The 22652-nt window shown below is 42.2% G+C and overlaps 1 protein-coding gene across 1 annotated transcript in view; it reads right to left on the reverse strand.

Annotated features, from left to right (window-relative positions):
- Positions 1 to 395: 395 nt before the first annotated feature.
- Positions 396 to 22652, reverse strand: part of HEPACAM2 (HEPACAM family member 2) — a 108634-nt gene continuing 86377 nt past the window's right edge. Inside the window, exons 5-10 of the mRNA XM_066584970.1 lie at positions 18520 to 18642; positions 13455 to 13482; positions 13323 to 13360; positions 11926 to 11999; positions 7186 to 7289; positions 396 to 2845 (exon numbers count right to left, since the gene is read on the reverse strand). Of these exons, the coding sequence (XP_066441067.1) occupies positions 2842 to 2845; positions 7186 to 7289; positions 11926 to 11999; positions 13323 to 13360; positions 13455 to 13482; positions 18520 to 18642 (371 nt within the window). The 3' untranslated portion in view covers positions 396 to 2841. The remainder of the gene's footprint in view (positions 2846 to 7185; positions 7290 to 11925; positions 12000 to 13322; positions 13361 to 13454; positions 13483 to 18519; positions 18643 to 22652) is intronic.

The raw sequence follows: 22652 nt of genomic DNA on the forward strand, positions 1-22652 counted from the left end.
ATACACTTCTCTGAAAGCGGCCATAGTCAACTTTTTGTGTATATGTTATCTATATACAAACTGTAAAACTATATATAGTGAATAGAGATGAGCGAGCGTACTCGGAAAAGCACTACTCGCTTGAGTAATGTGCTTTATCCGAGTATCGCTGTGCTCGTCCCTGAAGATTCGGGTGCCGCTGCGGCTGACAGGTGAGTCGCAGCGGGGAGCAGGGGAGAGCGGGCGGGAGAGAGGGAGAGAAAGATCTCCCCTCTGTTCCTCCCCGCTCTCCCCTGCAGCTCCCCGCTCCGTGCCGGCACCCGAATCTTTCGGGACGAGCACAGCGATACTCGGATAAAGCAAATTACTCAAGCAAGTAGTGCTTTTCCGAGTACGCTCGCTCATCTCTAATAGTGAATATACAGAGTAAAGTGTCATTTTTGCAAAGTATAAAGGGTCTCATGCAGGAATCCTACTGCAGACAAGAACTGGGGGTGTTACCCATGACCACCAATCAGACTTAATTTTATTCTTTCAGAGCCAGTCTAACAATAAATGCAGGGATCTGATTGGTTTCTATTGAGCCTCATGTGGGCCAGAGTGTTAAGGCAGCAGAAATGCAGTCCTAAGCTCTCGCTCACGACCTGATGGTTGTGAGTTCAATCCCCACATGGTAGCTGGCTCAAGGTCGACTAAGCCTTCCATCCTTTCGAGGTTGGTAAAATGAGTACTCAGCTTGCTGAGGAGTAATATATAAATTACCTGAAAGCGCTGCAGAATAAGTTGGTGCTATACAAATAACAAGATTTTATTATTTTTTTCATTTTATGGTCCATACCTGTTCTTGTCTGTGCATGATTACATTCATGATGCCCAATAATCCTGATTTTCATGCAAAGAGCCATTCTACTAGATCCCCAAAGGAGTCAAGGTTTATGTTATTTTATATTAAAGGGGAGTTTCTATGCAATTTTGGAATTTGTAGGCAGACCAGTGGAGGGGCAATGCGGGCTTCAGATATTAATAAGTATGGCCACAAAGTTTCTTTTCTTCAACAGCATACTATTAGAATTTGCCTACACATATGGACACAATAATCAGTACAACATAACGGGACCTTCAATTTTTTTTATCATACCAACGCATCTGAAATAGAGAAAACAACTAACCAACTTTGCGAACAGTTGTGTTTCCATGGAAACAGACTACACAGAAACCCAGTGTTGTCTGATCCTGCACCTGTCCAATCTACCAAATGTATGTTAGGCCGGTCTCACACGGGCAGATTTCTGTTGTGGAATCCGCGGTCAGCGTCTGTACGGAGGAGCAAACGGCATGCATTGAAAGGTATGTAAAAATTGCGTTTTCCTTCACACTCGCGGAAACAAAATGCGTTTTCCGCTGTCGGCATCTGCAGGGAGGATCCGTAGCAAACGGCATGCGTTCAAAGGTATTTAAAAAAATTTTTTCCTATACACTCGTGGAAACAAATTGTGTTTTCCGCGAGCAAAGAAAAAAAAAGCTGCATGCTCTATTTTGCTGCGGACTCCGCACGGAGTCAATGGAGGCTGTCCGACCGCAGCCCATCCGCAACTGACATTGCGTATAGACTGGGAGTACCCGCATCATCGCCTAGACGAGAAACTAGCGTATTTGGCTTCATGTGCTGCCTGTGATAATTCATGGACAGCACATGGACCCATTATAGCCTATCCGGCTATGCACATTGCCGTTTTTTCATGAAGACCAACGGTGCACCGTTGCTGGCCACTTCCGAATTCTTCTGTGCTCCTTCTGTGGGCAGTACATCCAATTGCTCTGCTGACCTGATTTCTTCGCTTAGGGAGTGTTCCCACAGCTATTTTTTTACTATGCCGTAGGATTCCCTCTGGGGGTTGCATTAAGGATGCCATAGAAAGCATTGTGATGAAGCCCATGAATGGAACCACTTACTGCCATTAGTGAAATGAATACCACTTTGGCATCCATTTGACATGGATTCTGTTAATTCTGTGTTATTCTGTATCTGGAGTACAGAATAACACAGTAAACTACGCTGTTCTATACAGTCCACTAATGACAGTGAAAGGTTCCATTCAGGGGTTCCGTCACAGTACTGTGATGGAACCCCAGAAGAAATCCCACAATGTAGTGAAAAATGCCCGCCCACACTAATAGGTGCCCGGCAGCTACAAATAGAGATAAGAGCTATTGAGCTCTATAGAATGGCCTTAGGGCTAATGTGCATGCCAGAAAATGCCCAGTAGGGTTTAGTGGAGAAGGAGAGGTGGCGGAGCAGGAAGCTTCCGCACGTGCTGCAGCGTGCACCCAGCCAGCAGCAATGGAAACTATCCCGTTAGAATGGCACAAGCGGGGATTGCAGCATTAGCTATAACCCCAGACAGCGAGCTGCCCACAGCCAGTACTGCTATATGTGCAGAACAGCACAGTTTGGGGAAAATTAAACTACGGTATTTGATAAGATGAATTGTTTGACGTGTGCAATAAACTGAAATATGACCCCTCAGATGGGAATACCCCCTTAGGTCTATATAGAACGTTACTTCCTTCTTCGTTTAAGATGCATGTGAATGATAGAAAAGTTTAGTTGCGATGATGGAGCTTTCCTTTAACTGTGGCTTGAATAAATATGAAACATTAGAAAACTAGACCAAAAGACACGACATGCAGGTCCATCGAAGCCACCGATGTACAGGCCAAGCAAAGTGAGAAGAGTCCTGAGGAAGTGATGGGGCTGCTGACAGACATCCGGGTCCCAGCTACTGGCAGGGGGTGAGGTATTCAGCTCAAGTCGTCATTTCACTAGACAATGACACAAACTAGGACATGGCTTCCACTTCTTTATCTGAAAAAAGAAAAAATATGTAAAGAATTTAACATCTCATTGTAATATAAGCACAATCCTAAACTGCAAAGTGTCCCCTAATTCCATCCTCCTGCCCAATATTACAATGGGGGTAAAGAGACACAGAGTGCACCCCGGGGGTACAATTACTTAAGCAACCCTACAATGCCCAGAGAGTCTCATACATGGATCCTCAGCAGCTGTACCACCCCAGAGGGCACTCAGTGGTTCTTCACACCCAATGTCAGATCTGGCAGCAGAATAGAATTTGGGATGATACACTTAAGTGGGCTGAAATGAAAAAAATGCAACTGCAACATTTTTGGGGGGGTTAGTATTTACAGCATGCACAGTGCAGTAAAAATAATATATCAGGTTTGCTCTGTGGATCAGTACGATTACAGAGATGCCAAGTGTATATAGTTTTTGTGTTTTTCTGATTTTAAAAGGGGTGTTTTGAAATATTAATATTTAGAATTTGTTTTACTGCTGAAAAAACTTTATGAAACTTTTTATAAACTTTTATTTAGTCCTCACAGGGGACTTGAACTTGTGATTATTTGATCGCTTGTATTATATCTTACAATACTTCTGTATTGCAGTATATAGTTATTTTAAAAGTCGCCCATAAAGCCCTGCAATGGGCAGGGCTTGATAAGCATTTATGTATGGCAACCTTCTCAGTAGGCTCTGGACTGCCATGCTAGCCCATTGGCACCCTTCCTTCTCCCCTCGCTGACTGTTTAGAGTTGGCTCTGACAAAGTTGACTATGCATCTAATCACAGCAGTTACTGGTGACCGTCAGCTATCAAAGACTGCTGATGGCCAGTGTGTAAGAGGTAGACTGGGCTCCCGTGCCCACTCCATACGCCCTTCACCACCATAGATGTATATTTAAATTAATCCTCTGATGTGTTATGGGTACATGTGAAAAGATCAGATTGTCCCTCTGATCAAACTGTATATGTGAGTTTTCTGTATCTCTATGCTGTTATATTTTTCTCGACCACTGGAGGTCACTGTTGTTGCAGCGTCTTTTCCTTTGCGGTTATATGTATATATTTCTCTTATTCAATAAGTAGAAGTACGAATATGCTATGTAGAAAAGTCCAGAAAAAGCTAAACTTTCAGTGTTTCATGGGTTTAAACTTTGAAAATCACATTTAATGACACGTATACATTGTATAAATAATAAGAGGACAATCCCTACTTGCTACAAGGGTCTATTGACAAAGTGTTTCCCTGCTGACCCCCCAGTAATCAGCTGTAATTTCGGATAAGCAGTTAAGGCCGACTGCACACGACCGGGTCGAATTCTGCATGTGGGAGCCCGCAGCGGAATCAGACCCTGTGCTCGGCCGGCATCCATGCATACCTGCTTTTCTTCTTCGCCGGCTGTACTACAGAAGGTCTGCATGGCGAGTTATCAGATATGTGCAGTAGAGTTTCTGTTTTGTTTTTTTCAAATCCCGACTTTTCCACGTCGTTGCTACACAAGGATGCGGAATGCGTGACCTTTCCGGAATGTCATTGCGGAAAGGTCCTGGGTTGGATGGCTTCCATTGACTTCAATGGAAGTCGTGCGTGCAAAATCCACACACAAAGAGCGTGCTGCGATTTTTCTTCCGCTAGCAGAAAATCGCAATTAATTTCCGCTCGGGTCGATGAAAAAGCGTTTTACCATAGTATGCTAAGGTCGGTATTTGCTGCGAAATCCAGAGGCGGATGCCCGCTCCAGATTCCGTAATGCAAATCTGCAGTTAGCGCCGGAGATGAGAGAGAGCAGCAGGAAACAGAGAACAGAGAAAAAAATGACTGCCAGCTGAGAATATTCTGGTCACGGTGCCTTTATGGCAATAAGCCCAGTGTTTAAGACTGTGCCATGGTGGGCGTAAGACCCACGTTTTCGGTTAAAGAGACTTTTTGGAAGTGAACATCTGTGGTACCGAGTGTAATACGGTAGCAGTCAGGGCTAGTTAGAGAGTAGAGATGAGCGAGTATACTCGCTAAGGCTAACTACTTGAGCGAGTAGGGCCTTATTCGAGTATCTGCCCGCTCGTCTCTAAAGATTCGGCTGCCGGCGCGGGTGAGAGGTGAGTTGCGGCAGTGAGCAGGGGGGAGAGAGGGAGAAAGGGATCTCCCCTCTGTTTCTCCCCACTCTCCCCCACCGCTCCCCGCCGGCACCCGAATCATTAGAGACGAGCGGGCAGGTACTCGCATAAGGCACTACTCGCTCGAGTAGTTAGCCTTAGCGAGTATACTCGCTCATCTCTATTAGAGAGTAAACGGTTAATTGTTTGATGGACAATCGCAGGGGGTGAGATTTACTTTACAAGAAAGATCATTCGAGTTAATGTGTTTGGTGACTAACAGACTTTACATGTTGTATAACGAAGTCTTCATCCTTTATTCTGTATGAATTGTAACTGAAGGAAGTGTGTGGAGTCTAGCGGCTTCATCTGACTGATGAGTCAATCTATATTATACATTTGGTTTTCTTACCATTTATTTGCTTTTCTTTCTTTTTCATTAAAAGTTAAGTTTTTAGAAGGACTTTCAGTGAAGTCTAGTTCTATTGGTTCCTCTCTGGCCTTCTCTGATCCATTTCCTGGATCCTGCTGTGCTTGTTGCTGCGCATAAAAATCTGATTCTTTTCAGAGTCTGCTGCATGTGCTCCCCCTACAGATTTATAAGAGCGTGCGCACATGGCACTCTGAAAAGTCAGACTTTCATCCGAGGCGTGGAATTCAGCAGCAGGCACAAAATATAGGTATAAAAATACTTCACCCGGCTCCCTGTCACCTCCCCTAACAGCAATATAAGTTAGTTTATGGTGCTTTAGGCAGTGACAGGTTCCCTTACTTTTGCAGTGATGCCATGTAAATCATATTTAATGTTTGAGTAAAGTTTAGGTTAGGTTAGGTTAGGTTAGGTTAGAGGTGAGTATGGGGTCTTTGGGGGATGCCGTGTAGGACTCCGCTGCGATATTCCTCTGGCAGAGTCCAACATGGCCATAGGCAGGAGGCCTATGTGAAGCGAGGAGGCTAGGAAAGTCTGACACCCACACACCAGATTAGTTGGTCTGTGTGTGGAGCATTGAGGAGGCCGAGCGATTGTCAGGAGGGGGAATCACACAGATAACTTCGAATGTGGATTGTCCGACAATCCCCCCTGTTGCACCACTTTGGCTTGTTATACTTTTACCAAGACTGTTTGTTCAGAATTGCGTTCAAGAGTTTTGTAGTAAAAACGCTGAGAACCGTTAGCCTCTGAAGGCTTCCCGCAGTCAGCGCTCCCCGGCTAACGGTTGCCAGCGAACTGTAGTGGCCTCACCTGATCAGGATGCAGGGAACCAGAATCCGGGGAGTGCTGCCAGCAGGAAGCCTTCGGAAGAGGTGAGGGAGAACGCTGCATAGTATGAAATCAGCTGCCGATATGCTGCTGATTTTCAGTCAAAATCTGCACCAAGGGTACAGATTGACTGTTTTTTTACAAATTCATTGAGGCAGTGGGAACCTGAATTTAAATTTTAGGGCGGAAATTTCTGCTGCTGACATTCCGCAGCATTTTCGCCACATGTAAACATCTCCTTAATCATCTTGAGGTACTCTGCCCCATGCAGAAGGGGCCTCAGTAGTAGTAGTGACCCCTATATCGACCCCAGTAGTAATAGTGAACCCTATATCAGCCCCAGTAGTAATAGTGCCCCCCACAGTAGCCCCAGTAGTATTAGTGCCCCCCTATACCAGCCCCAGCAATAATAGTGAGCCCCCCACAGTAGCCCCAGCAATAATAGCGAGCCACCCACAGTAGCCACAGCAATAAAGAGCCCCCCACAGCAGCCGTAGCAATAATAGTGAGCCCCCCACAGCAGCCGCAGCAATAATAGTGAGCCCCCCCACAGTAGCTCCAGCAATAATAGCGATCCCCCACAGTAGCCCCAGCAATAATAGTGCCCCCCATCTCCCACTGTAGTAATAGTGTCCCTTTAAACTGCAGAGTGATTTCCTGCTGAGGAGCTGCAGCACCCCGGCAGGTAATCACTATAATGGTGACCCGATGTCCCCGAAAATGGGACAAAAGGCTGTCTCGCTGGGGTCCCTGGGAAAGTAGGACACAGGGTCTCAAAGTGGAACTGTCCCGCCTAAATCGGGATGTCTGATCACCTTACATACGCAGGGGTCTTAGTGGTAAGGCCCTTACTGATCAGCATGTTATCCCTTATCCTGTGGGTACAGGATAACTTGTAATCTTGGTACAACCCCTTAAGATCTGGCACTGGGATCCACAAACTTCATCAGTACAAGTAAAAGTTTGACCTCATCAATGCAATACTTACGATTGTGGATCATTTTGCATTTGCTCCGGGACAAACTGTATTACTTCATAGATGGTGCCATTTATATCCTGGACCTGCAGGGAATTTGAACCAGGTGCTATTACCTATGCAGGGGGAAGTACAACGAGTTAATACAAAGATGGGTTTACTAAAAATGACATAAGAAGATGGCGTTGTTTGAATATACAGGCAAAAGTCTGAGGCGACACAATGTCATTATTGGTAGTACTTCTGCTACATGTCTGGATGTTCCACTTACAGTACATCCAGAGCTGCATTCAAAATTCTGCTTGCTAACTCTTAGGGCTCCTTCACACGGGCTTATGTGTATATGCGTTCGCCCGTACGGAATGTATATTCGCATTAATGAATTTTTAACAAGCTGGGTTCCTAATTGTAGTTGACGCTTTTAAAGCAATTCCTTAATTCATGAGTTCCTCTGCCGCCGTCCTCATTGAAAACAATGGGCGCTGCGATGCCAGTGCACGCAGAAAGATGGAACATGCTGCTGTAGTACCCCAGAGTTGGGGTTCCACAGCAGTAGTATTGCTACCTCATGTAAAGTGTATAGATATTTCTATGTGTGTAAATATGGGTAATTATGCGTGTATATGCCTTTAAATGGTTAATTAAGGGTTAATGTTTGCTGTTCTCACTGCCTAGCACTGAATAACTATGCATAATGCACCCTAACCTGCTCTCGCACCTGTCAGTCACCCTTAGGTAGCCTGGGGATTCGTCAGTTAGCTTGTCCCTAGCTTACTATTGGTAGACAGGAAAGGTATAAAAGTTGGAGAGTGGGTGGGGTTAGCTAGTCTAGCCAGCTCAGAAGAGACTGAAGGAGACCATAGAGGAACTAGGAGACCATCTACTCTAGCCAGTGTGGTGGGAAGAAAAACATCACGTTTGAGTACTAACAACTGGTATTAGTGCAGTATTTCTCCACCGGAAGTATGGGTTGGTCGGGCTGAACTACAAGTAACGCCCAGGTCACGTCCAAAGCTGACAAAAGCTCCCAAGTTGAGACATACTACAATAAAGGGCCATTTACACTGGACGATACCAGACACTGGTCCCTGTGTGTACTCGCTGCTGAGCTGCTGCTGCACAGGTGCGAGCATCACTGACTCGCTCAGCATGGAGGTGGGGCGGCTGGAGGAGATTTCTCTCCTCGCTCTCCCCCGCTCTTCTCCATTCACTTTAGCAGCAGCCATTTAGAACTGAACGGCTGCTGTAGGGAGGCAGGGCAGCTGAAGGGACACTTCTCCCCCCCCCCCCCCCTCTCCCTTCCGTCCCTCTCCCTTCACTTTAGCAGCCTTCAGTGTTGAATGGCCTCTGCCTAAAATGAATGGAGAGGGTCGGGAGGGGGGGGGGAGTGGGGAGTGAAATCTTCTCCAGCCGTCCCTCCTCCCTGCTCTGTGAGCGAGCAAGCGATACTGTAGTACAGTGCTTACCTACTCCAGTCCCCATGGAGCCCCAACAGGTCATGTTTTTAGGATTTCCTCCATATTGCACAAGTGATGTAATTATTGTCAGTCCCTCAGACATTGCCACAGGTGTTCTTACTATTGAAGATCCTGAAAACATGACCTGTTGGGGCTCCATGAGGACTGGAGTTGGGAAACACTGCTGTAGTATGTCTCCACTGGGGCGTAAAACTGGCAGCTACCTGTATGGCCAACCCATACTTCTGGTGGAAACATACTGCACTAGTACCTTAACAACCAAAGGTTATTGAGAGAAAGAGAGAGAATAGAGGAAAAAGGAAAAGAAATCAAGTTTATTCTGGAGAATCAGCAAGAAAGACAGAAAGCAAAATCAGTAATCCAAGTGTCGATGTAATAGTCAAAGCCAGGGAAGAAAAGGTGGAAGCTAATATCAGTCCCCTGTGAAAAGTGTCTGCAACATCTCATGTTTGCAAGTGTATGCTTTATCTGAAGTGAATATAATGGAAGTGTTGTAACTACTGGAAGAGTCAAGTACCCGCTCTCTCTGAAAATAAAATGTTCTCTTGTTTGCATCTAAAGTCTGCTTCCTGGAGTGCTTCCCGCCACCTACAACAGTTGCACGGAGACACCACACGAAACTACAGGAGAACAAGGACTACTACCCCCATTTTTGTTTAGTTCTTCACTTTTTGTGGTTTTAGTTTCTGCCTAGAACGGGCCCCTACTAGAAATGAGCAAGCACGCTCATATAAGGCTGATACTCGATCGAGCATCGGTCTTGTCGGGTAACCGATTACTCAACCGAGCACCATGCGGGGGGCGGCAGAGGGGAAGAGTGAGAGAGATCTCTCTCCCCCTGCTGCCCTCCCCCCCCCCCCCCCCCCCCCCGCATGCTGCTCGGTCGGGTAATCAGTTACTTGACAAGACCGATGCTCAATCGAGCATCAGCCTTAAGCGAGCGTGCTCGCTCATCTCTAGTCCTTACCCATATACAGGCTGGCATCACAACAAATCACCATCTTACCCTATCCACCTCCGCAGATAGCAGGTTGTAACAATTACCTATTTTTATTTCATTTTTAGTATTTTATTTATTGTTTTTACCACTGGTTGTAGTTTGACCCAACAGACCACCATTTTTGCCATCTGCCAGGAGGAGCAGTAGAGCCACCGTGACTACCATGTCATTTCTGCCATGCTGCTTAAACGCCTCCTAGGTCTGGGTCACCGCCCTGTGGTGCCATGCAGGAAAACATCACTCGTGTGTACGACCCCTATTCAAAAGAATGGGGTTCAGATTGGTGCGTGTCGCAATGCACAAATCTCGCTCTATTTTCTCGCCCGTGTGAAGGCGGCCTGGGGGGGGGGGGGGGGGGCAGATCAGAAGAGAAGGCGCTTCCTCTATTTCGTAAAACGGTTATAAAAAATAATCTTTTTGTTTTGAAGTATGTGATGAACGCCACGTTCAGCGGTGTAAATGAGATGCAGCTCGTTGTCTGCCGTGTATAAATATCTCATCCTGTGATGCATCGCGGATGCAGAGATCGTCAGCCATATGCTGGGTGATTACGCATGGAGCGCATCCAGATTGTTATTACTGAGCGAAAATAGTTGTAGATGTTATTATATAGCTAATATAACGCTTCACAAGTCGGGAAGCTCTGCTTTCATTGGCGGATTGTCGTCACCACACGCAGACTCTATAAGGTAAGTGTCGGACCTGCCGGACAGTGAGGGAAATGATACAATTCGGTTTACCTGAAGGAAGCTTTCAGGTTAGGCTGCCTGCACACGAGCGGATTTGCATTACGGAATCCGGAGCGGGTATCTACCTCCAGACTCCACAGCAAATACCGCGCATAGTATGCTATGAAAAAAATGGGTTTTCCTTTACACAAAGTCCGCTCTTCTAAAATCAGCCTTAGGCCTTATTCACACAACCGTATGCGTTTTACATTTGCCCGTACGTGCCATATAATCGCATGAATAAAGAATTGCCGCAATCAAGCCCCGAACTTAACTAGCATATTTTCAGCCATTCACATGGGCAAAAAATACGCAGAAGTGTTAAAAACCATTGATTGCTTTAAAATGCTCAAAATGACCAATAAGCGTTCATTCGGGTCAGTTGTCTTCTTTTCCCAGCGTTGTACGCAGAGTAACTCCCTCCCCCTCTCTTTTTTTCCAGCTTCCATTGAAGTCTATGGCAGCTTGCTGTGTATTTCGGCAAAAGATAGGGTTAGCCCTATCTTTTGACCCGGCGAATAAAATCGGCGACTGAAAAAAATACAAAAAAATCGGCGTATGTGCTATATTTCCCGGCGCTTTTTTTTTTTAACGTGGCAAAAATTGTTCATCTGATTGAATACTTTGAAATCCAATGGTTCGGATGGTCGGGGTTTTTGAGTGTGTTTTTTTTTTACACTGAAAAATACCTGCATAATTACGGTCGTGTGAATAAGACCTTAGACAGTAATGGTGCTGGAACTGGTTGTTATAGCCCATCCATGCTAAGGAACAATGAGTTGTATATTTGGACATGTTAGTTGGAGCATTAGTGTTGTATTCAGCTGCAGTTTGCTTGACTGTGCAGTGCCTGTTCGTCAGAATAATTCCTGACATCCTCCTCTGACCCCTTTTTGGTAATGAGTTCTTTTCATCCACAGGATCCCCTTTCACTGGATGTTTTTCCTCAATCACACCTTGTACATCTGTATACTCACCACACCATTACACAAACAAAACCCCACAAGGTTGGTAGTGAAATCCTGGCACCGGCTAGTCTAGCACCAGCTTCTTTGAAAGTTGCTCAGATCGCTGGATTTTCCCATCTAATGTGGAGTCACACTGATAATGATGTACGGGAAAACTTGTCACTTGATGTTATGCAGCGCCCAGGGTCACATGTCTAATCTCCATATAGGGAAGCTCCAGTTGTTAATGGGGCTGGTGTCCCTTATAAAGTGGCCTTTCAGTGTGTGTGTGTGTATGTGTATATATATATATATATATATATATATATATATATACACACACCACTGTTTCCCTGAAAATAAGACATACCCTGAAAATAAGACATAGCATGATTTTCCAGAATTTTTGAGGATGCTTGAAATATAAGCACTGCTTCAAAATTAAGCCCTGCTAACAGTTAATTAAAAAAGTCAATTTAAATAGTGTCCAGGTAGCTATACATGTAAAAAAGTTAAACCTTTTGGAACAAAAATTAATATAAGACACTGTCTTATTTTCGGGGAAACTAGGTATATATAGATATTCTTTATAAACGTACCCTGTGTGGAGCTGAAGAATCTGGTAGCGACACAAACTCATATATCCCAAAATCATTAATGGCATCTTCATGTCCTGTAAGAGGCAGAAAGAATAGTGTTAGAATCATTGACCCCCCTCTACACATACATATTGGGCCTCATGTTCAGTCATGATGCTTTGCACTGCAGCTCTGCTTGTTCAAATTGGCTTCTATGTATAAGCAAAAGCTGAACAGGAGATAATCTACATTGTAGCAAGAACAGAACTATTCACAAACTACTATTTCACTAATCCCCATTTTTTTTAGTGGGATGGGGGGAATTTCTTCATTCTTTGCAGAAACCCAATCCTTTTCATGTAGCCTGGAAGAAACCCATCCTAGGACCAGCTGACTGCATCTCTAGAAGAAAGGGATGGAGCCTAATACTACTGTTTGTCCATTTCAGGTTTACCATTCTACCAACCAGTAAAGAATTAGGCTTCGCCCACCCCCCTCCGCTAGTGGCCTTGCCCCTTCTTTCTGTATATAATTCAACCCACCTAGGTGTACATTCACACGTAGAGATTTGGTGCAGATTTTTTGCATCAAATTCTGCATGAAAATCAGTGGATTTTCACGCTGATCCATAGCAGACGTTACCACTTCAATTGGAAAGCTGAAATCTATTGCAGATCCGAATCACAATCCACACCAAATGATGCAGATTTTGACGTGGATTTGCACCAAAATTCACAGTGCAAATTATGCTGCCAATTTTAGTGCTGATCTGCAGCAGATGGATGGTACGTGATCGTGAGGTCCTCGTGGCCGCTTGTTACAGTCGTGATGAGCTGCTGGTATGAGGGGAGCAGGACACCACTCACCCCTCTTATATAAACCCCACTTTAATATTGCAATCCCCTGGCAACCTGACACAACCAGGCATTGTGCCTAGAGGGTGTTCACTGCTGCATTCTGCCTGCCATGGCTAGTGCCATCCTGCCAACTACACCAATTTGAAGCAGGTGGAGGGTACATGATGACATGGTGCTCATGGCCGCTTGTCACAGTGGCTATGAGTTGCTAGTAAGAGGGGAGCAGGGCACTACTTGCCCCTTTTACAGATCAACACCAAAATCTGCCACATGTGATCACACCCTAAGATATGTTTCTCATAGGCTGCTGAGCGATGGCCATTTTTAAAAAACCCTAGTCAACCCCTTTCATCTGCCCCGTCCTAAACTCAGTTTGCCATTTTCCATTTTTGTGCTATTATTTTGATACTAGTTTCTTTATAAACTGTTGATGAAGTGAACAAAGTTTTAAGAGACACTAATCCGAGGAGTTCACGGACTTCTCTAATCTGCGGCTGATTTGTTAGATTACCAATGGGCCTTTTCATGGCCCAGCATGTACCTGTAAGGAAATGGCTTTACCTGAATAGATCGGCGTCCTTCTGTATTCTGTTGAAGGCCTGTAATTGTGACATGGAAAGAGAATTACGTTCATTGTTCAAAAGTACATAAAATGCCAAAAACATTCTTCTAAAGAAGAAAATGTCACGTTACCTGCGGGGCTGAAGCTTCCACTGGATGGCTGCAAGAATAAGAAGAGGCTCAGAGTGTAATCAGCAGCAGTCCCGGAATCAGACTCACAGCAGTCTCACTTTATGGCTGATTATTCTAGGATTTCCATCCATAACACATTTCATCATATTATAAATTAGAAGAACATCCTACGTTTGATTACTAGTTCTTTCTTGACTAACAGAAAAATACTGGCATTTTCCTATTTTGTTGTGGTGGCCATTTTGTATAAATGAAAACAGGAAGTGCCGCTCTATTGGTTGTCACTTTTGAATTAAAGGGGTTGTCCAGTTGTAAACCACAGATCAGTAGAATGGGCAGTTATTAGTAGATCAGCGAGGGTCTGATGCCTAGGACCCCTGCTGATCACCTGTTCACCAGGCCAGAGTGTATTATTTTTCAAAGGGCCATTATTACTCAAGCTGCCCTTTGGCGCTTTTCAGAAATAATGTAAATTAGTAAAAAGAGGCCAAACCTACATTATTTCTGAAAAGGGATAAACGGCATGATTTCTGAAAAGGGGGCACATTTGTAAAAGAACACAAATGGGTTATTAATTCTAAAGGAGGCCAAACGTCCATTACTTCTCAAAGGGGGCATTATTTCTAAAATCCGTCAGCATTATTCCTAAAAGTGGACAAGTGGGGCATTATTTCTAAAAAAAAAGGACATTATTTGTAAGAGGATGTGTTAGCGAATGTAGACAAGAGACAGTATTACTAAATGGGGAAATAAGGCATTATTGCTAAGATGGGGCACTTTTACTGTGTGAATGTCACCATAAGCAGCGCTTACTGTGTGGAGCCTACAGGGGGCACAAAAATGGAAACAGTACTACTGTGTGGGTTAACACAGATGGCAATACTACTGTCTTAGGTACTATAAAAGGGAGAATTGTATAAAGCTGTAGATAACGTAGCGAGGGTGACAAAAATATAAATACCCAAAGATGTCTTTCTACAAATCAACTTAGCCAGTCACAGCCAAAGGGGCACAGCCTTGAACTGCACACTTCTGCTCCTTTGTTTGAGCAATCAATGTGGGTTTTATTTCCCATCATTCAAAACTTTTGACTTGTCCTAATATTCTGGATTTTTTTTCTGAAACAATAGGTACTCATTAAGGGATCATGGATCTGAATTTGGTTACAGGGTCTGATCTGGGGTTTCTATTTATTTATAGGTCTGGTATTTGGTCTGTATTTAAGGCTCATTTACACGCAAAGACAATCTTTCAAATTGAAAGACAGCCACTTTCAGGGATCATTTTGCATAAAGTGCTAATGGACACTAATGCCATTAGCACTTTATCAACTTAATTTGCATGTAAATGAGCCTCATAGAGATGCTTACAGAACACAGCTGGTGGTCTGAGCTCTACAATTAGCTCCTTTGTTCTTGCATGGGGCTGTCAGCTGAATACAATGTAATCAGCTGCTTCTGTGGAGAACACAGCACATCCTGTGGTCTGTGTTACCTTCTCTCCTAAAAAACATCATTCAGCCGAGGAGTGAAAAATAGAAGCATTTACACACAAGTGATGATCATTACATGTAAATGGGGCTCTATTTATCAATATGTAGTGCAGTATTAAAGTCGTAATATTCTTGTACATAGGGGGCAGTATTATAGTAGTTATATTCTTGTACATAGGAGGCAGTATTATAGTAGTTATATTCTTGTACATAGGGGTCAGTATTATAGTAGTTATATTCTTGTACATAGGAGGCAGTATTATAGTAGCTATATTCTTGTACATAGGGGTCAGTATTATAGTAGTTATATTCTTGTACATAGGGGGCAGTATTATAGTAGTTATATTCTTGTACATAGGAGGCAGTATTATAGTAGTTATATTCTTGTACATAGAGGACAGTATTATAGTAGTTATATTCTTGTACATAGGGGGCAGTATCATAGTAGTTATATTCTTGCACATAGGGGGCAGTATTATAGTAGTTATATTCTTGTACATAGGAGGCAGTATTATAGTAGTTATATTCTTGTACATAGGAGGCAGTATTATAGTAGTTATATTCTTGTACATAGGGGCAGTATTATAGTAGTTATAATATTGTACATAGGGGGCAGTATTATAGTAGTTATATTCTTGTAAATAGGGGCAGTATTATAGTAGTTATATTCTTGTACATAGGAGGCAGTATTATAGTAGTTATATTTTTGTACATAGGGGGCAGTATTATAGTAGTTATAGTATTGTACAAAGGAGCAGTATTATAGTAGTTATATTCTTGTACATAGGAGCAGTATTATAGTAGTTATATTATTGTACATAGGAGCAGTATTATAGTAGTTATAGTATTGTACATAGGAGCAGTATTATAGTAGTTATATTCTTGTACATAGGGGGCAGTATTAACGTAGTTATATTCTTGTACATAGGGGGCAGTATTAAAATAGTTATATTCTTGTACATAGGGGGCAGTATTATAGTAGTTATATTCTTGCACATAGGAGGCTGTATTATAGTAGTTATATTCCTGTACATGGGGAGCAGTATTATAGTAGTTATATTCTTGTACATAGGAAGCAGTATTATAGTAGTTATATTCTTGTACATAGGGGGCAGTATTATAGTAGTTATATTCTTGCACATAGGGGGCAGTATTATAGTAGTTATATTCTTGTACATAGGGGGCAGTATTATAGTAGTTATATTCTTGCACATAGGAGGCTGTATTATAGTAGTTATATTCTTGTACATAGGGAGCAATATTATAGTAGTTATATTCTTGTACATAGGGGGCAGTATTATAGTAGTTATATTCTTGCACATAGGGGGCAGTATTATAGTAGTTATATTCTTGTACATAGGAGGCAGTATTATAGTAGTTATATTCTTGTACATAGGAGGCAGTATTATAGTAGTTATATTCTTGTACATAGGGGCAGTATTATAGTAGTTATAATATTGTACATAGGGGGCAGTATTATAGTAGTTATATTCTTGTAAATAGGGGCAGTATTATAGTAGTTATATTCTTGTACATAGGAGGCAGTATTATAGTAGTTATATTTTTGTACATAGGGGGCAGTATTATAGTAGTTATAGTATTGTACAAAGGAGCAGTATTATAGTAGTTATATTCTTGTACATAGGAGCAGTATTATAGTAGTTATATTATTGTACATAGGAGCAGTATTATAGTAGTTATAGTATTGTACATAGGAGCAGTATTATAGTAGTTATATTCTTGTACATAGGGGGCAGTATTAACGTAGTTATATTCTTGTACATAGGGGGCAGTATTAAAATAGTTATATTCTTGTACATAGGGGGCAGTATTATAGTAGTTATATTCTTGCACATAGGAGGCTGTATTATAGTAGTTATATTCCTGTACATGGGGAGCAGTATTATAGTAGTTATATTCTTGTACATAGGAAGCAGTATTATAGTAGTTATATTCTTGTACATAGGGGGCAGTAATATAGTAGTTATATTCTTGCACATAGGGGGCAGTATTATAGTAGTTATATTCTTGTACATAGGGGGCAGTATTATAGTAGTTATATTCTTGCACATAGGAGGCTGTATTATAGTAGTTATATTCTTGTACATAGGGAGCAGTATTATAGTAGTTATATTCTTGTACATAGGGAGCAATATTATAGTAGTTATATTCTTGTACATAGGGGGCAGTATTATAGTAGTTATATTCTTGCACATAGGGGGCAGTATTATAGTAGTTATATTCTTGTACATAGGAGGCAGTATTATAGTAGTTATATTCTTGTACATAGGAGGCAGTATTATAGTAGTTATATTCTTGTACATAGGAGGCAGTATTATAGTAGTTATATTCTTGTACATAGGAGGCAGTATTATAGTAGTTATATTCTTGTACATAGGGGTCAGTATTATAGTAGTTATATTCTTGTACATAGGGGGCAGTATTATAGTAATTATATTCTTGCACATAGGAGGCTGTATTATAGTAGTTATATTCTTGTACATAGGGAGCAGTATTATAGTAGTTATATTCTTGTACATAGGGAGCAGTATTATAGTAGTTATATTCTTGTATATAGGGGGCAGTATTATAGTAGTTATATTCTTGCACATAGGGGGCAGTATTATAGTAGTTATATTCTTGTACATAGGAGGCAGTATTATAGTAGTTATATTCTTGTACATAGAAGGCAGTGTTATAGTAGTAATATTCTTGTACATAGGGGCAGTATTATAGTAGTTATATTCTTGTACATGGGGGGCAGTATTATAGTAGTTATATTCTTGTAAATAGGGGCAGTATTATAGTAGTTATATTCTCGTACATAGGAGCAGTATTATAGTAGTTATATTCTTGTACATAGGAGCAGTATTATAGTAGATATATTCTTGTACGTGGGAGCAGTATTATAGTAGTTATATTCTTGTACATAGGAGGCAGTATTATAGTTGTTATATTCTTGTACATAGAAGGCAGTATTATAGGAGTTATATTCTTGTACATAGGAGGCAGTATTATAGTAGTTATATTTTTGTACATAGGGGGCAGTATTATAGTAGTTATATTCTTGTACATAGGAGCAGTATTATAGTAGTTATATTCTTGTACATAGGAGCAGTATTAACGTAGTTATATTCTTGTACATAGGGGGCAGTATTAAAATAGTTATATTCTTGTACATAGGGGGCAGTATTATAGTAGTTATATTCTTGTACATTGGGGGCAGTATTATAGTAGTTATATTCTTGTACATAGAAGGCAGTATTATAATAATTCATACTTCTATTATAAAGATGTTAAATCAGTTTGCCAAGCCAACCATATTCCATGTCACAAATGTGTTCAATGTGGTGGTCACTTCCCTTCCTCTACTCCGCTTGACATATCATACTTAGCGAATGAACCAATATTGGGTGACAATTAGCACAGCTCTGTTACATGCAGACTATATAAAATGTATTCTGTCGCACCTTTGTTTTTAAATCCTCCAGTATATACTATAACAGGTCTCCCGTGTTTGACGATTTCACCTAACATCATCCAATGACCTAATACATATAAACGGCTGCTTACCTCTATGTAGTTGGTATTTTTTCCACACAAATATAAAGCAGATGGACACGATTACAAACAGTGACACTCCTGTTATAGCTGCCAGCGGGAACAAGGAACTTGTTTGGATAAGTTTTTCGGGATCTGTAAAAAAAAAAAAAGAGAGCATTAAATAGACAGTACTGTCACATATCACCACAGAGGTTGTCATCGAGCATTATCTAACTTTCTTTTAATTTATTCCAAAAGTAATTACTATATAAACTTTGTTTAATCATTCTATCCTTACTTTTATGGAAACCGTTCCTTTTGCGTTGACTTCCTGGTGACCCCAATAGTTGCTTCGAGACTGCACCCATGTATTACAGTCATCCTCCCAATAGTGTGGCTTAGTGCCCATGCCATCACCCAGGTTACCTGAGAAATTTACTACAGATGACCTATTTTTAGGAAAGATCAACAGTAGTCGATCGGTAGGGGTCTACCGTTCATGATCCCCACCGGGCCTGCGGTCAGTGCAGAGAGCGCTGGAAGCAGATAGTGCTGTCCGTATTAGAGTGGCCTAGTTTAGTACTACAGGCACAGCTGCCATTGATTTTAATGAGAGCTGTTCCTGTAGTACCAAACTGGGCTGCTGCAATATTGACAGTGCTATGTGCTTCCAGCACTGTCTGCTCTGGCAATAGGGACCGTGATCAGCTGAGGATAAATCACCAATGATAAAAAATCCTGGATAACCCATTTAACACAATAGCACAGCTAAGACCCTTTTATTACTAATACATTAACCCCTTCAGTGGCAGGTTTATTATTGCCATATCATGCCTCACAGGTCAGATTTTTTTAAAGGAGTCAACAATGCAATTAAAAACCTGAAAGATTTCAGATGACAGCTCAGTGCTCTGCACATTTTAGCACTAGAGCTGTCCACAGAAATCTTCAGGGGTTTAACTGAATGGTCAGTGCAGCAAGCCCCGGAGATTTTCCAGGCAGGCCACTAAAGGGGTTAAAGGGGTATTCTGGCCATTTACAACTGATGACCTATCCTCTGCATAGCTCATCAGTAGTTGATGGATGGGGATCTGCTGCTTGGGTTGCACTGATAGCAGGCCAGGCATTGTCATCATCGGTCAGGGCAGGAAGTGAAAGTGCCGGCTTCAATTCCATTGAAATCAATAGGAATGCCACGCTTCTAGTACATTTTCTGAACTTCATTACAGACAGGAACAGACGTCCGGTTCTGACCATAACAGGAGAAGGAAGTGTAATAGAAATGCAGAGCTCCCATTGGTTACAATAAGAACAAAGCTGCTGCTTTCACTTCCTGCCCCGACCGATGATGACGATGTCTAGCGAGTTAATCGCGAGCAACAGATCCTCGCCCACCAACTACTGATGACCTATGCATAGAATAGGTCATCAGTTATTAACAGCCGGAATACCCTTTAAGGTACCAGAAGGGGTTAAGGATTAATTAGACTGTTTGTTCTGCATTTTAATCAGTCCCTGGTAAAGCAGACAGAGAGGAACTAAAAACTGTATCCAAAAATAACACGTAGCTACCTGGCAGAATCTGTTACCCACTGTCATTCTTCATGTTTATTACTGAGAAGATCGTTTACATAACGAGCAAAAAAATGACATTTATGAGGCATCTAGATAGGTAAATGTGCCATAATTAGGATGCTTTCACACCTGCGTTGTTGCTCAGTTTAGGGTTTCCATCGCTACTCCTTTTTTGGAGGAGAGAAGCTGAAATAAAACAGAAAAAAATTGATCATTTTTTTTTCCCCCATAGATTTCAATGCAGTTACAAAAAAACGGAAAGACTGCTATTTGCTTCCATTCCACCAGGTTTCCATTTCTTTGGATGGGAAAATAATGTTGCAGGCCGCTCTACTTTCCCAGCCAAAGAAAAATGAAACCTGCGGGAAAAGAAGCAAACTGAAGCGGTTCCGTTAGCTTCCCATTTTTTTGAAAATTAATGGGGAAAAATGGATCAATTAATTCTGGTTTTTTTTCAGTTTTTCTCTTCCAAAAAACGAAGCAGAGATGGAAATCCTGAACTGAACCCTAACACAGGTGTGAAAGCAGCCGACACATAAAAGGTGCAATCACACAGAAACTAACCACAGTGTGTAAGGCCTCGTTCCCACGAGCGGGGTTTTAGCGCATTATAGGCGCATGAAAAGACTGCGTCTAATAGAACCAATGCTTTCCTATAGGAGCGTTCACATGACGGAATTTTAGACACGCAAAATACTCGCATCCAACAAAAATAGGACACGCGACTGCAAAGCACGCATCTAAGGTGCGCGAAAAGATAGGACCTGACCTATCTTTGGTTCGTGATGCGTGGGAGTTTCCATATACTCCTATGGAAGCTTGATAACACGCACCACGCACCTCTGATTGTGTGAACGGGCAATTTCAGTGCTAATTAAAGGGGTTTTGTTATTAAAAAAAAATTATCTAAACTTACCTATTCCTTCCCTGTCTGTCTCCTTATCACATCTTCTCCTGGTTGAGCTTCTCCATTGCCCCAGGTCAGCTCACTGCAGGCTGGGCCCAGCTTGTTATGAAGGCTGCTCATCACAAACTCCTTCCTGCTGGGTCAGTGAAGGTCACATCCCTGTGCTGTAGCTTCACTGCCTAGGAAGGAATTGTAATCTATTTCAGAGACAGCTCGCATGAGCAATCTCTGAAGAAGATAGGCAGTCCTCCTGCTGGCCTGTGAGCTGTGACATATCGTACATTGACAGACTGCCAACCTAATGTAGGTAACCTCACAGGAAGGAGAGGATCAGGCAGCTGGAGGTGAAGTGACACCCTGGACTGCAGGAGACAGGAGAAAATAAAGGAAGTGAAGATCTGGTAAGTAGACTGATGGGGGAGGAATAGATAAGTAGAGCATTTTTCTTTTTTAGTGACAGAACCCCTTTAAGCTCGAGACAATAGCTGGAAATCACCCGTTCATGTGATTTTATTTTAGTGCAGTATAGCTGCGATCTTTTCACACGCCTATACCGCACTAAAACCACGTTTGTCTGGACGAGCCCTTAGTCTGAGGGGTGTTCATAATGGAGGGGTGCGCCTTTAGGGCACAGGTATAATCAATAATTGCAGCTTAGACCTATTGACTAAAGAGTCTGTGAACTTCCCCTCCTGCCTCATCAGATTGCTGCTCTATCCCCTTCTATTATAGCATCAATTTCCGCAACACTTTTGCAAGCCCAGTAGAAATAGATATCTAGACTCCAGGGTGTGAATACTTTTCGTAGTCAATACAGGGAGAGTCTAGCAACCTAAAATAGCTTTAAAGGGTGCAAGTTTTGGCCTTCCCTGCACCATAGTGCAACTTTTTTTTCATCGCAAGTTTCAAAAATTTGCACATGGCTTAGCAGAAGGAGTGTATGTCAGGGGGTTGGAAAGGTTAACTCTGGGTTAAAGTTAAAGAGTTATCATGGTTAAACATATTAGGGCCTTATTCACACGACCGTATATAAGCAATTATTTAGCTGCGTCAAAAAAAAAAAAAATTGGTCAAAATTCATGACCATCTGAAGCATTGGATTCCAATGAATTTATTCAGATGACCGATTTTTGGCTGCATAAAAAAATAGCACATCAGTAACTATTTTCGGACGCCAATTTTATATGCTGCGTCCAAAGATACGCAGGAAGCTCCCATAGACTTGTATGGGAAATCACTTGTATACTGTTATGTGAATTTAAAGACCTTCAGAGATGTCACATGTCTTTCTGTATTCTATCTTTGCTGCTATGAACTAACAGGAGCTGAGCTGCCTGCTTGCTGATTGGTTGATGGACTAGGACAAAAGGGCAGGCTCTTATGTGATTGAATAGTTTGAGAGAGTGCTGAAAAGAGAGACTCTGCTAATGAGAGCTGACCTGCAGCTAATCTTTAGAAATTCTGCAGCTAGGGTGGAACAGTTTTTTGCCGAAAGCAGAGAGCCTTGTAAGGAGTGAGTTGCCCCAGTGTCAATACAAGTGCTAGAAGGAGATCTGCGGATTGTCCAAGTAATTACCACCCACAAGCCCCCAGCCATCACTGGGAGAGAGACCACTTGCAAGAACAGATAAATTGACAGTCAGTGTACAGATGTTCAAGTTTCAGTAGTATGCAATTGTGA

This window comes from Eleutherodactylus coqui, chromosome 12 (assembly GCF_035609145.1).
Source record: "Eleutherodactylus coqui strain aEleCoq1 chromosome 12, aEleCoq1.hap1, whole genome shotgun sequence".
Classification (NCBI taxonomy): Eukaryota; Metazoa; Chordata; class Amphibia; order Anura; family Eleutherodactylidae; genus Eleutherodactylus; species Eleutherodactylus coqui.